This window comes from Macrobrachium rosenbergii, chromosome 31, assembly GCF_040412425.1.
Source record: "Macrobrachium rosenbergii isolate ZJJX-2024 chromosome 31, ASM4041242v1, whole genome shotgun sequence".
NCBI lineage: Eukaryota > Metazoa > Arthropoda > Malacostraca > Decapoda > Palaemonidae > Macrobrachium > Macrobrachium rosenbergii.
In genome coordinates, this window is record NC_089771.1 from 8,224,458 (window position 1) to 8,239,110 (window position 14,653).

The 14,653-nt window shown below is 43.3% G+C and overlaps 1 protein-coding gene across 2 annotated transcripts in view; it reads right to left on the minus strand.

Moving 5' to 3' along the window:
- Window positions 1–10,002: 10,002 nt before the first annotated feature.
- Window positions 10,003–14,653, minus strand: part of LOC136855350 (tripartite motif containing 13-like) — a 29,561-nt gene continuing 24,910 nt past the window's right edge. For both annotated transcript variants that reach the window (XM_067132269.1, XM_067132270.1), the window contains one exon: window positions 10,003–11,138. In XM_067132269.1, coding sequence (XP_066988370.1) covers window positions 10,821–11,138 — 318 coding nt within the window. In that variant the 3' untranslated portion in view covers window positions 10,003–10,820. The remainder of the gene's footprint in view (window positions 11,139–14,653) is intronic.

Sequence of the window (14,653 nt, forward strand, 5' to 3'; positions counted from 1 at the left end):
TTTCAGCTTCCCTTCAGGATTGCGGTGGGGATACATGATGCGCGGGTGATGTCTGGTATGAAAGCAACGGTAGTAGGTTGACCATGCTGAGGAACTCCTGCAGGGACTTGATGGTTTTTGGCATTGGGAACTTCTTTACTGCATCCACCTTGGAGGCCATGGGGCTGGACACCTGGCAGGGAGATCTCATGGCCCAGAAAGTCTACCTTTTCTGCTCTGAAGGTGCACATTTCGAACCTGACGACCAAACCGTTCTCCTGCAGGCGCTTCAGCATGGCCCTGACGTGATGCAGGTGTTCCTCCCGGGACCTGGAGAAGATCAAGATGTCGTCTACGTAGCAAACGCAAAAGGGTAGGTCCCCAAGATGGTGTCCATAAGGCATTGGAATGTGGCCCTGGTGTTCCTGAGGTCGAAGTGGAGTAGGAGAGGTATACGTTCTGAATGGCATGCTGATGCTGTCTTCAGAATGTCGTTGGGGTGCACTGGTACCTGAAAACAAGACTTGAGTAAATCCATTTTTGTAAAAACTTTGGCCCTGTTAGGTCCTGCATGTTCGGCAAGGGATAGTGGTCTGGTGTCGTTACTAGGTTCAACTGGCGATAGTCCCCACAGGGCCTCCAGGAGCCGTCTGGTTTCTTTACCATGTGGAGGGGGGACGCCAACGGGCTCAATGTTTCCTTGCAGATGCCCAGCTGTTCCATCTCGGCAAAGGCTCGTTTAGTGTCTTGGAGTTTTTTGGGTGGCAGCAGCAGAATTTGGTGTGTGTTGGCAGGCCTGTCATGGTCATATGGTGATGGATGCCGTGTTTGGCCTGGGCTCCCGGCAACTGATGCAGCTCTGGCTTGAAGACGTCTGTGAACTCGTGGAGGAGGGTGCTGTACCTTTTGAAGAGATGGAGCAGACAGTGGGGATCCCCGGCCCGGTGGAGAGTGGTCAGGAGCAGCAGGTTCCGATATCCAGCAGGCGTTTTCGGCCGATGTCTACCAGAAGTCCATGGTGTGAGAGGAAATCAGTGCCCAGGAGAGAGAACTTGACATGTGCGATGACAAAGGGCCAATCATATTTACGGCCCAGGATGGATATTCTGTGGATGGGGCTTCCGTTTGCAGCCACCAGTGTGGTTGTGGCGCTGGATGTGCGGTCGTGGTCCTCTCTTGATGGTGGAAACACTGATTGCATTGCCTCGGTGTCTACCAGCATCCGTCGTTTTGATAAGGTGTCGTGGATGAAGAATCCTACTGGCCGGGAGTCTTTAAGGTTTGCGGCCACTGCTGTTACTTGTGGCCCCTTTTCTCGTTTTTTGAGAAAGAACAGGGGGTTCTGCAATTTCTGGCGGTGCTTCCAAACCTCCTATGAGAGTAACACCAGGCTGGATCTGTCCACGTCCTCTGCTGCTGTGGCAGCGCCTTCCTCCTGTACGCAGCGTTCGTGTCCTCTGCCTCGCCTTCTTCTGTTACCAGGTTACAGGCTGCGGGTGTTGAGCCATGTTTGGAGACTTTGGTGGCCTCATGGAATTTGTGTGCGATGCTCAGCAATTCGTCTATTGGAAGGGCATCCGCATCTGTGATTTGCACCCTCACCTCCTGTGGAAGGTGCCGCAGGAATATTTCCCCCGACAAACTGATCTCCTTCCTCCGACCATCGGCGTCGACCCCCTGCAGCATCAGGAGACCTCGTAGTGCAGGCCAGGTGTCCTTGGGTGATGCGTCCCCCAGGGGCTGGGTCATCAGGTCAAGGGCACGTTGGGCTCTCTCTGGGATGGGCATGGAGTATGTTTCGATGAGCTTGTCTCACAGGTCTCTGTACTTGACTTTGTCAGCTGCGAGTCCAACCATGGGGTGATTTTGTTGAAGACCTCCTCCGGCAGCGTTGTCATGGCTACGTCCGCCTTGGTCTCCTCGTCTGTAATTTTCGCCACCCGGAAATGGACATCTGCCCGCAGAAACCAGGATGCAGTGTTTTGTCGGGAGAACGGAGGGAGTTTTATCGCCTGGCTTAATGCTGTCTTCGAAGGTGAGAGAGGGATGCAGAGGATGTGTGTGTCCTCGGAATGACTTTCTACTTTCGTGTCTGACATTGTTCCTCACACCAGAACGTGAAATACGTGCCGTATTTAGTCTGTTAATGGTGTTTGGGGCTTGTCAGAAGTCAGAACTATATGCCGTGTGGTTCCGTTGATGACTTCTGAGTACGGTCGACGTGAATTGTAAATGGTGGGGCCAAACCATTCGAGCACGCCAGAATGTACCTGAAGGGGTATGCCGTAATTAGTCTGTTAGTGGCATGGGTGTTCTCCGAGGAAGGAGCTTTCAGAGGCCTAGACTTTTGTCGCCGTGTGGTTCCATTAAAGGCTCTCTGAAGGTAAAGCGGCCATAGTGAGTCCGTTAATGGCGAAGCCAAAACCGCTGTGTTTACCGTCACTCCTTGGGTCACCAGTTGTGAGGACAAGAAAGGTCAACTGGGTATTAACTTCTTTATTACCTGAGCGTAGGTATACATGGCAGAGTGCAGACGGAAACGTGGTGCCCAACCTCTGATCGCTGTGACCAGCACTCTGAGCAATTTGCGTTTGTTGACAGACAAACAAATAGCAATTTTAAGATTTGTAATAAATGTACAACGATGAAATACATATCGGCGGAAAGGCCAGAAAATTCTACACATGAAGATTTACATGAGAGTCTTGACATAGTAAGAAATGCAATGCATGACGTGATTGATGCGAAAACGAAGAGATGTCTGACGTCTTTACAGTATAAAAAACACACGTACCTTATTCGAAATCGGAATTGTCAGACCACTCTGGCAAGTCGATTCTTCTTTTGTTTTGGACAACGGGCACTGGCTGTTCCATTTGTACCGCAACGTCCAGTGTTTCATCTTTCACAAGACTAACTGCTCCTTCCTTACACTGTTCACACAGACCACAAAAATCGCCTAAAAGGCCACTTTTCATCAGAAACAAACACAATTCACTTCCATTGTCACATAATTTAACCAAATCAATAGTAGTGACTGGATTTGCAGCGGCAAATTGAACATGAGACGGATGGAAGATGTGGTGTTAACAGTTTGAATTCTGTGCTAGAGTGAATGGGTCACATGGTCGGATCGAGGTCAAACTACTTACTTATGCGGAGGGATTTGGTTGTTGCGGCTGCCCCGGTGAACTGTAAACTACCCAGAAATACCGTAGACTAAAAATGTGTCGTCGATGTTGGACTTATGAAAATAATTTAGTTATTTTTATTTTTGTTATGTTTTATCTTGTTCCATCCTGATATTGATAACTTTGTATTTATATTTTACTTATGCTTTTTACTTGTGTAAAAACTATATTAATTTTACGTATACTATTTGAATGTCTCTTTGACGGTTCTTTGTTGACCAATTTTCAGCTATCTATTTTTTTCTGGTTGCTTCTAAGTATGTAAATACCTAAATAGCAGTTCTTGGTAATTGTTAACAGGCCAGTTGTAAACAAGTTTAGTAACAAATCTGTATGTTTTAACAGTTAATTTCAAAACGCTAACTGCTGAATATTGGATTTTAACATTTGATAGTTACATTTTGACAATTATTCCCTCGAAAGAATGTTATATGTGTGAATTTCTCTGTAAACACCCGTCTGTAGCCGAAGATGTCTGTAGAGACGAAACGTCCCAACCAATAAAACATCCATCAAAATGAACTTTGGTACTTTACTCCATCAGTTGCCTGAGGAACAGAGGAAAATAATGGGGAAAATGGAACATTAGTAAGAAACTAATAAACTGCAACTTTGCTGTCATATTTAATGACATTTGCATAGAGGAAAACTTAGTGCCAACATTCACTTATATATATATATATATATATATATATATATATATATATATATATATATATATATATATATATATATATATATGTGTGTGTGTGTGTGTGTGTTTGTGTGTATCTCTCCAGTGTATAGTATGGGCCTTGGTTTGGGTATGATTATGGTACAGGTATGGGTATGTTACAGATATGGGTATGGGTATGGAGTGGATATGGGTATGGATATGGGTATAAGCATGGCACAGATATGGGTATTGGTATGGTATGGATATGGCTATGGGTATATTATGGATATGTGTATGTGTATGGAAAGGATATGAGTATAGGTATGGATATAGATATGGGTATGGGTATGGTGCAGATATGGGTATGGGTATGGAATGGATATGGGTATAAGCATGGCACAGATATGGATATTGGTATGGTATGGATATGGCTATGGGTATATTATGGATATGGGTATGTGTATGGAAAGGATGTGAGTATGGGTATAGGTATGGGTATAGGTATGGATATAGGTATGGTACAGATATGGGTATGGGTATGGAATGGATATGGGTATAAGCATGGCACAGATATGGGTATTGGTATGGTATGGATATGGCTATGGGTATATTATGGATATATTGGTAAGTGTTTGGAAAGGATATGAGTATGGGTATAGGTATGGGTATAGGTATGGATATAGGTATGGGTGTGGTGCAGGTATGGGTGTTGGTATGGTACAGATATAGGTATTGGTATGGCATTGATGTGAGTATGGGTATATTATGGGTATGGATGGGTATGGGTATAGGTATGGATATGGTACAGATATGGGTATGGTATGGTATGGGTATGGGTATGATACAGATATGGGTATGGTATGGATATGAGTATGGTATGGGTACTGATATGGACCTTTTGTTAAAAATGTAGCCAAAAATAAAGTGGGTTATGGATGATCTAGTATAATACTAGAACTCTGGAATGTTTGTTTGTTTGTACACCAGAAGGTAAAAGGGGCTGGTGCTGCCCATAGACTTTTGCTGACTATTATTAACATGAAATAGCTGTGGTGTTTTAATCTTGGCAGTTCCTAAAATTAAACTGTTTTATAAAATAAGAAAAATTATTTCTCCTTGATTTTGTTGACACAAGCCTTGTATATATTTATGGCATATTTGATCATTTGTTTTTCATACTTTGGATATCTGATTATCTTGGAAGTCTGGAGGTTAGGGGTTCTATTAAGTATGTGTTTCTAGGTATGCTTTGACAGTTTAATGATCCTAGATCTGAGATACTGATTCCCTTTCTAGGGAAATTACAAATTCTCTAATGTTCTATTAAGTCAAGATGCACAGAAAACTACAGTCAATCTTCACACTTTGGAACTATATATGTATACGAACACCAAATTAAACCTGGGATATAGTGGTCCACTGAGAAGGGGATATAAGCCTTTGTCAAGTACGTGAGAGCCAAATGATGACTGTCCATGTGACAAAAGCCTTTGAACGATGGGAATTTGGTCTTCACTAACTGACTTCAGTTAAAAACTGCAATAGTTTAGCTGCAAAAATGACGACACGCCATCGTTCTGCCTTCAGGCTGGTAGAGAAAGTTTTGGTTATGCACACTGTTCAGTCTTTCACAAAATTCTGTGCTATGTTATCAGACCCAAAGCCAAATCTGCAAAATGTTTGAGAAATTTTGCTTGTGTCAAAAGCAAAGGAAGGAAGACTCGGTTCTACAGACAGAGGGTTCCCTTGTGCACATATTGGGAAACTGAATGAGATTTGGTTGTATTGCTGCTTTTGGGCATCTGAGGTCTTCTCAGCTCCTTTTGGACGTCTGACTATCTAGCTGAAGCCCTCCTTCCTGCAGTAGTTTGTCCGTAGGTACCGGCTGCCTGTCCCAGCTTCTCTGCGTTGGTAGAGGGAGGGAGGGAGGAGACACACGCACACAGGAGGCGCAGTTATGCCCTTAATAAGGCACATATTCTGACAATTGTTGTGGATATTATACGGACATTAACAGGGACATGCAGGAGAAGAACGTGAGTGAGGTAATGCTGCATGATCGCAGAAGATGGAGAAGACTAATAACAAACAGCGACCCCATATAAAGATGGGAAAAGCTGAAGATGAAGAAGAAGAAGATTCCTTCACCGGCACAGCAAAATTTCAAAGCCCATTTTTGACCCATAGCTTTTGAGAAAACGAAAAACCAAAAAATTTAGAAAGTTGTTTTACGACTTCCCTCAAAACCATTGATTATTTTTGCTGAATATTCCTTTTAACACGAGAAACAACTCATACTGGTTAGATTATTTTGTACATATACCCCAATGTAAGTTGTCGAAAATCAAAGAATTTATTTTAAAAAGCTTCTTGAAAACCAAAAAAGGAAATTGAGTAAATAAACAAGAAAATTAATGTTCTTTCAAATGATATATGTAATTCTGTCATCATATATATAGAATAAAGAGTGTTCCCAAAAGGAACAAAAATAAAAACTCCTACCCATGACGTATTTGATGACTGTCGAAGATCTTTTTTGGGAGACGCCAAGTGCCGACACACAGAAAAACCATAAATGTATGATAATGAGGATGGAGATAGAGGATGAGGACGAAGGATGAGCAGATATAGTCTGTGAATGAGATGAATGATCTGTGAAAGGTTCGTTTGAGCTGCTTCTTTCTTTGGACTTACCTTTAAAACCCAGACGGCTACGAAATGGTGCCTCTCGACGAGGTATTAGTTGCTCTAAAGACAAGGTAATAGAACGTGCTAAATTTCTCTTTGTTGCCTGGTTATGGGCTGAGAATTACTTTGTTTTTGGCCTCTCTCTCTCTCTCTCTCTCTCTCTCTCTCTCTCTCTCTCTCTCTCTCTCTCTCTCTCTCTCTCTCTCTCTCTCTCTCTCTCATGTAGAGGGCCTTCTCCATGCTACTGCATGTCCAAGTAATAAATCTGTCTCTTCTTATCCAGAGGTGTATTTTCCAGTACTATTACTCGGCAAGCAAATATCTCTCGGAATTAACAAAAGCAAAAAGGTTTGTTTTGGGTCACTTCGTCTACAATCTGGAATGGAAGGATTCTTTTGGAATCGGCGGCTGTATTCAGAGACTTGTAAGAGACCACATTGGCAGTCCTACGGGCGCACGTGTGTGTGGATCATCCAGCGGACAAAATCAAGACAAAGCATCCCACTTTCTCCCCCTCCGGCGAGTCAGCTGGAGGGAACCGCTCGAAAGAACACAACTTCTACCATACAATATTTCTATCTGTTTCTCTCTAACCATTGTTTTCTCAATTCATGTACAATCACCACTACTTGCATTGCCATGCAAGCATTCCAATCATGTACTCATAATGTTCCACCGAATCTTCTGTATCAAACTGTATGTTTTTGTTTGTGAAAGCGCCAAACGTCTTGTCATTTCACATATGTTATGCTACTGCATTGTATTCATTAATCTGTCTCAAATCTTATGCCAATGTCCATATGTGGAATTTCCTGGCCTTTCCATTGATATATGGTTTATCATTGTACGTTTATTCTGTCTCTCACAATCGCCATCTGTTTGTCTGTCCACAAGCACAGATGTCCGAAACATAATCTGTTTTGCCCTGTCTGTGTGTAGAAACTACTTTGCGGCTCGCACCACCCAATAACAACTTCGAAGATTCTGTACATGCGTTTACGGGCTGCTCTAGAAGCAAGAGCCCGTGCTGGCACAAGGCCAGCTAAATCTAAAACAACAACAACATGCATTCAGTAAGGAACCACCAATAAACTAGACAACACCCAGCCAGTATGTCACTCAATACTATCCTTACACTGGTAACCCCGGAGTGATCCGAAGGAGCCGATGGTAGATGTCCGACCCAGGGTGACGACCCACGCGCCAACGAACCCTTCGCTGCCTCCCCGACCCAGCTTCCCGCCGTTTCTTCAGTAGATGTCTGACCCTCTGAGATGACCCACCCCACCACAGGACCCCTGGACGCCCTCCTCCAGGCAGCCTGTTGCTGCCCCGAACTTGTACTGGACGACCTGACCAACGAAGGACCAGCCGACGTCATCCTTCAACCCGCTGCTGTCCTCCTCGAGTTCCTGCTGGCCGGCGCCGCCCTTCAGCCTCCTGCCCAAGCCCTTCGCTCCCATCCGAATTGTCAGCAAGACGACTTCCGCATCGGGGCCTTGCTTTTGGTGGGGGGGGGGTGGGAGGAGTATTGTAAGAGACCGCATTGGCAGTCTTACGGGCACAGGTGTGTGTGTGTGGATCGTCCAACGGACAAAAACACGACAAGCATCCCACTTTCTCTCTCTCCCTCTGGCGTGTCAGCTGGAGGGACCGCTCGAAGGAATGCAACTTCTACCATACAATATTTCTGTCTGTTTCTCTCTAACCATTGTTGTCTCGATTCATGTACAATCACCACTACTTGCATTGCCATGAAAGCATTCCAATCATGTACTCATAATGTTCCACCGAGTCTTCTGTATCAAACTGTATGTAGGTTTCTGTTTGTGAAAACGCCAAACGTCTCGCCATTTCACATATGTTATGCTACTGCATTGTATTCATTAATCTGTCTCAAATCTTATGCCAATGTCCATATGTGGAATTTCCCGGCCTTTCCATTGATATGTGTTTTATCATTGTACGTTTATTATGTCTCTCACAATCGCCATCTGTTGTCTGTCCACAAGCACAGATGTCCGAGACATAATCTGTTTTGCCGTGTCTGTGTGTAGAAACTACTTTGCGGCTCGCACCAGCCAATAATATCTTCGAAGATTCTGTACATGCATTCAGTAAGGAACCACCAATAAACTAGACAACACCCAGCCAGTACGTCACTCAATACTATCCTTACAGACTCAGTTCTTTAAAGGGGGAGGTTCCGAATTATCTCTGAAGACTCTCTTGATGCATGTTAGGTGATTGATGGAATATTTTGATGCTTGCAGCACCGGGATTCCATTATTTGCTTTTGCTTTGTTATGAAAACAACGTAAACCACCTCCTTTAAGGCACAAATGGTAATGTGGTTTTTCATCTGATTGAAGTCTATGTATTGTCCTTGTGGCTGTAAACGTTTTTTTTTTCCTGCGTTTCCGTATAGCGTAGTAGTTACCTGTTGGGGTTTGTCTAGAGCAGAAGCTGTCAAATTATTTTCCCCTGCAAAAAAGCTACGTTTGATTTGTTTTCCTGCTGCTGTCGTTATATGAACTCTAGATTCTGATCTTGCCTTGAATCATTGACTCGACAGAAAGTGTACGCAGGCTTTCATTCTTTCAAACCTACTGATTCAGTCACTGACAAAATACAACCAGCGCATTATCAGCAAGAAAAGTAGGAAGCGGTGATTTAACAGAATGAACATTTCAGTGAAAAGAACCATATTTAAATGTCAAACGACCAATCTATTTATTCAGTGAATACCTTTCAGTACAATGAAAAACTGAGGATGGCTTTTATCAGTAGACTTTTTATGAACTTTTTGGTAAAATATCTAAAAATGTTGACGTTAAGACTTTCGTTAGTGAAACCAAATCCATTATTATTATTATTATTATTATTATTATTATTATTATTATTATTATTATTATTATTATAGTTTATCAAATGTTTTCTTTAATCAGACACTTGCTCAGTTTGGATGGTGCAATCAGCCAAATGACACCGTTGCTGACTAATGTTGTGTTAGACTCGTTTTGCTAGACCAGAAATCGCACCCAGTCTACCTCCAACCAATCCACTTATATAGTAAATGGTAAATGGCACCATCATCCGCTTGGACCAAGATAAAGGACGTGGAACTACAGCTCTTGGAACTTGCTGAGGGGAAAATAAAGCATGAGAGGATTATATATAGCCTACAAACTGGTCCCAAAGTAACTCTGAACAGAGATCTGGAGACCAATATGAAAAATCAGCTTTCATCTTCTGTCAATCAGACCTTATTGATTGGCTGTATCTGGTGTTTTTGACCATTGCAGAATCAATCTCTTGACTGTTCGCCTCCACGATTGTTGTGGTAAGACAAGAGTTTGTACTGTGAACAAATGTATAATTTAGAAAGGCCTTCAGAGGAAACTATAAAAAAATGAGAGAGAGAAAGACAATGAAGACTCGCGATAATAATAATAGATTATAATTTGGGGATCAAATGAAACGCGTATAGTACTTAGAACATCTTTACTGAAGGAACATTTTGACTCCTCGAGTCATTGTCAGGTTATTACAGGAAAACGTTACTAAATTACACAAAAAAATAATTAACTGACAGTATGAAGAACTTCTTATCTTGACGTGAAACGCACCAAAAATATCAGAGAGTTGTGTCCAGTCAGAGACGCTGATAGCCAATGAAAACAGGAATTATAGAAAATGAACAGGAGAATTAATGATAAAGAGAAGGGGGATATCAAAATTGATTAATTGAAAGTTCTGTCAGAAATCATTCTTTTTCGTTTTCATTTTGGCTGAAGGAGAGGAAAGCCATATCCCACTCAAAGTACTGTTATAGGCCTACTCACATCAAATGGCCTGTCCACACTAGCGGGCATGCCCGACGGGCATTTCCAGCTATTTATATTTTCTCTCGCTTCTGAAGCAGTGTTACCAGACAATCGCATCGTTCTGGCTCCATACTCGGTCGGTCGGTATAGTGGAACGGGTTTTGGGAACAGTGTTTGCCCGTCGGGCAGTGCCCGCTAGTGTGGACAGGGCTTAAGATCAGCGAGACAAAAAAACGAGGACTCAAAATCTACATTGAAATTTCATGGGTGGATAAAAGTCAGAGCGAAAATATAAGGCCGCAGTTGCTGACCATGACTTTTCTAAAATCCGGATACCGCAAGATGATGTCTCTCAGCACATCCAGTCCTTCTTCCACCATCCCGAAGCAAAATCCATTTTTCAAATTGGGATGATCTCTAGTGACGATCCAAAACTCTGAAGTTCTTTCATATGAGACGATTCCCCTCACTTGCCCCGCCTTATATGGCGTCTCGACATATATCTCCCTCTGACTCTCCCTCTCCCAATCCACCCCTGACAATAACGCTTTCATTGATGGGCCTCCAGGTGTCCCATACCCCCATGAGGACACACTCACCTGGCCTACCCTTATAATTCACATCTAAGACCTGAGAGTTGGCATAAGAAGGACCCATATCACCTTTACACATGTGGAGAAAATTACGTGCTTTATTACCTTCGTTCACTACACTGATTATGATCCTTCCTTGGTGGTTGGTTGCATATGCCAGATCTAGGAACGCCATTTGGGAAGACCCTTGCATCAGGGATTCAAGCTGTCAATGAGAAGGGAGGTATTCATCATCATTATTATTATATTATCATTCATTGCAGCAACATCAGTATCAGTAGACATAAAGAGCTAAAGGAGAGTCATAATATTAGAGAAGGTTAAAATGCCAAATGACAAAGAAAAAGCGTATAGTAGATGGAAGCCCTATGCAGGAAACTTCACAGTATTCATTGTTTTAAACTCCTACTCTAGAGGCTCATCAGTGACGCAACTTTCCCTTACAAACACCACCTTTCAGTTCTAACTTGAATTCATTCTCCTCCTCCTCCTCCTCCTCCTGGATGTTCAGGTCCATCCTATCCAACACTTCTTTTACTCCATCTAACACCACTGTCTTCCTCTCCTCTTTCCCAAGAGCGCTACTAAACTATACATTCGTTTGCCATCCTTTCCTCTTCCATTTTTTCCACATGACTCGACCATCTTATAGAGGGATGAAGAAATTTGTTTTTATTTAGCATTTCCCAACGTTTTGTGTGAGAGAGAGAGAGAGAGAGAGAGAGAGAGAGAGAGAGAGAGAGAGAGAGAGAGAGAGAGAGAGAGAGAGTGTAATTGTCGTTGTGAGTGGTTCAGTTGTTGGAGTTGGTTTTACGGCTGTCTCTCTGTCTGTCGGTCTGTCAGGAGTTTTTCGTTTTTAACAGGTCTTGGGCAGTTGAGGTCCAACCTGAAAGTGAACGGGAATTCGTCTGGCTTTGTTTTTTTCGGTACCGATATTGATGGTGCATGTGTCTTTTTTTTTTTTTGTTCGTTGTTGGTGGAGGTTTGGTTGAAATTTTGTTTTTGTGGTTTCTGTGTGCTGTGATTGGCGACCGTGGACCTTTACCCATCTCCAGCAACCGAAGATCAGGGTGAGTGTTGTTTTTTTTTGAGGTTAGAATTCCGCCACATAATATTTGGCGCCCAAACGTGGGCAGCTGGTATTGCAGCTGCAATTGAGGTTGGTGGCTGGTAGTGTGACTGAAGAGAAGGATGGAAGAGGAACTGGTAAGGTTGAGAGAGAGAGAATACGTGGTTGAGGGGTGAGAATGAGAGATTGAGGAGTCAGTTGGAGGAGGTGGAGGGAATACTAAGAAGTGCAAAAGAAGAAATGAAAGGGGAGATGAAAGAGTCAGAAGAGAGAATGGAAGAGAGGATGGATAAAAAGTTGGAGGGAATGATGAAAGGTGTGGAAGAAATGGTGAAAGGTATGTTCAAGGGTGTTTTTGGAGAAGGGGCTGTTGGAGGCTGGTTCTCTGGAACGTGTGAAGGGCAAGAGAGAAAGAAAAGGAGGAAGAAGTGAATGGAAGCGTGAGTGATGAAAGTGATATGGGAATAGGAAGTAAGAAACGAGGGAATGAGAGGCAGGGTAAGGAAAAGGGGAATGAAAAGCAAAGGGAAGGAACAGAGGGAAAGTAAGGATAAGTCAGGGGAAGAAAAAGGAAGAAGGGAAAGGGAAAGGAACTGGTAAGAAGGGAAAGGAAGTGGAAAGGCAGGAAAGAAGGGAGAGGGTGAAGGCAGTAGTGATAGTGAGGTGGATGGAGGTGAGTGGATAAAAGTGGATAAAAAGAGGGGGAAGAAGAGTGTAATGAGTAAGATGAATGTAAGTGCAGAAGTGGACTCTTTGTATTCGGAAGAGGGTATGAAAGGACAGAGCGAAAGTAGCGAAAGTGAGAGAAAGTGAGAAAGAAGTGAGAAAGGCTATGTATGTGAGGAGGTACCCCGGTGTGAAAAGTATAATGAGTATGGAAGTAGGGATGTGCATGATTTCTTTAGGAGTATGAAAGATTTTGTCAGGATAAGTATGGGGAAAGTAAGAGAGTATGGGCACGAGAATTAGGAGAGTATTTGACTGGGTTTTTACTTGACATGTATAGGGTTATTATGAGTGTGGGAGATGTTGAGTATGACAAGGTGAAAGCTAGATTAGTTGAGCAAGCGAGGCGTATGAAAGCGAGTGTTAAGTATAAGAGGAAGAATGAATTTGATGAGGCAAGAATGAAAGCTGGGGAAACCTTGTCACTGTATGCTTGTCGGCTGGAGACGTTGGCAAGGAAGAAGTTTGGGGATGATGGGATAGATGAATGTAAGGGAGTTAGTACGGAAGTTGTTAGGGACAGTGCCAGATGGAGTTAGAGAATTTGTGAACTTGAAGCGGAAGGAGAAGAAAAGATGGACGAATGAAAGGTTGAATTGGGGAGAAATTTGGAAATTGTAGAAGATTATGAGCTTGACAGGGTTATAAAAGAGAGCAGAAGTGTAAGTGTAAGGGCTGGGGTAGATGAGAGAGTACCAGAGTTCAGGCTTTAGGGATGCAGTGTTGAGGGGCCCAATGAGAATGGCCGATAGTGTAATAGATAGGAGTGTAAGAGCAAGTAATGTAGAGGTGCCAGTGAGGATGAATGATGGGTTTGTAAAAGGGAACAACGGGTTGGACGGGTTAGGGATAGTAGTGTACAAAGGGAAGGTCGATGAGTGGAAGTCGAGCGAAGTGTTTTAGATGTGGAAAGGAAGGACATACAAAGAATGAGTGTAGGTGGGCTTTAGGAGCGTGTTTCGGGTGTGGGCAACCAGGACATTTGGTAAGGGAGTGTATGAAAGATAGGGGTTAAATGCTACAGGTGCGGACAGGTGGGTCATATTGCTAATGGTTGTAGGGGTACCCGAGTGAATGTAATATGTGGCAACTGTGGTAAGAATAGGCATTATGCGAGAATGTGTTCAGAACCGAGAGCGAAGTGTGTCGAATGTGGAATGGAAGGGCATGTATCAAGTGTATGTAGATGAAAGAGGTGACTGTGACAGCGAATTCGGGAAACTGAGTGTGAAGGGGTTCAAATGGGTGGATCCTCCAGGATGCAAGCGGTGCGTGTGATGCATGTACGTGAGGGGTTGTTGCATGAGGATCAGCAATTTGTTTTGATAGAGTATGGTAGAAAACGTAAGAAAGGGAAGAACGTAAGTAAACTGAATGGTCGTAAGTTGTGTGATAGGGGTGAGTGCCAAAGTGGAAATGAGTGATAAAGCGTGTAATACGGATGAATGGGATGGTATGGATAGAACGTATAGCATATGCGGGTTTGATATAACTGAGTTGACTGAACGTGTAGGGGTTAGTGAACGGTTGGAGGTGAGCGAAAGTGTAAGAGTAAGAGAGCGTAGCAGTAATATGCGAGTGATTAAAAGCATGAATGAATCGTTGCAAGAATTGGAAAGGTCAATGAGCGAATGGGATGGGTTAGTTGAAGAATTGGGGGAGGTATTTGGGAACGAGTTAGAGGGTATAGATGAGATTGTGGATGAAATTGAGAGTGGCAATAGTGAAGAAGATAGCGTGAATCTGAGAGAGAATGGAGGAGAAGATGTGAGTTTGAATGTTGCTAGAAGAGAGAATGATTCTGAGAGAATGATTGCGTGCCCGCGAACGCGATCTAGAGGACCTGCTAGTGAGCATCCGTGGGTGTTGCGTAAGGCGATTTGAAAGGGTGTGAAAGGTGTTGGTTGGGAAATGCTAAAAGGGAG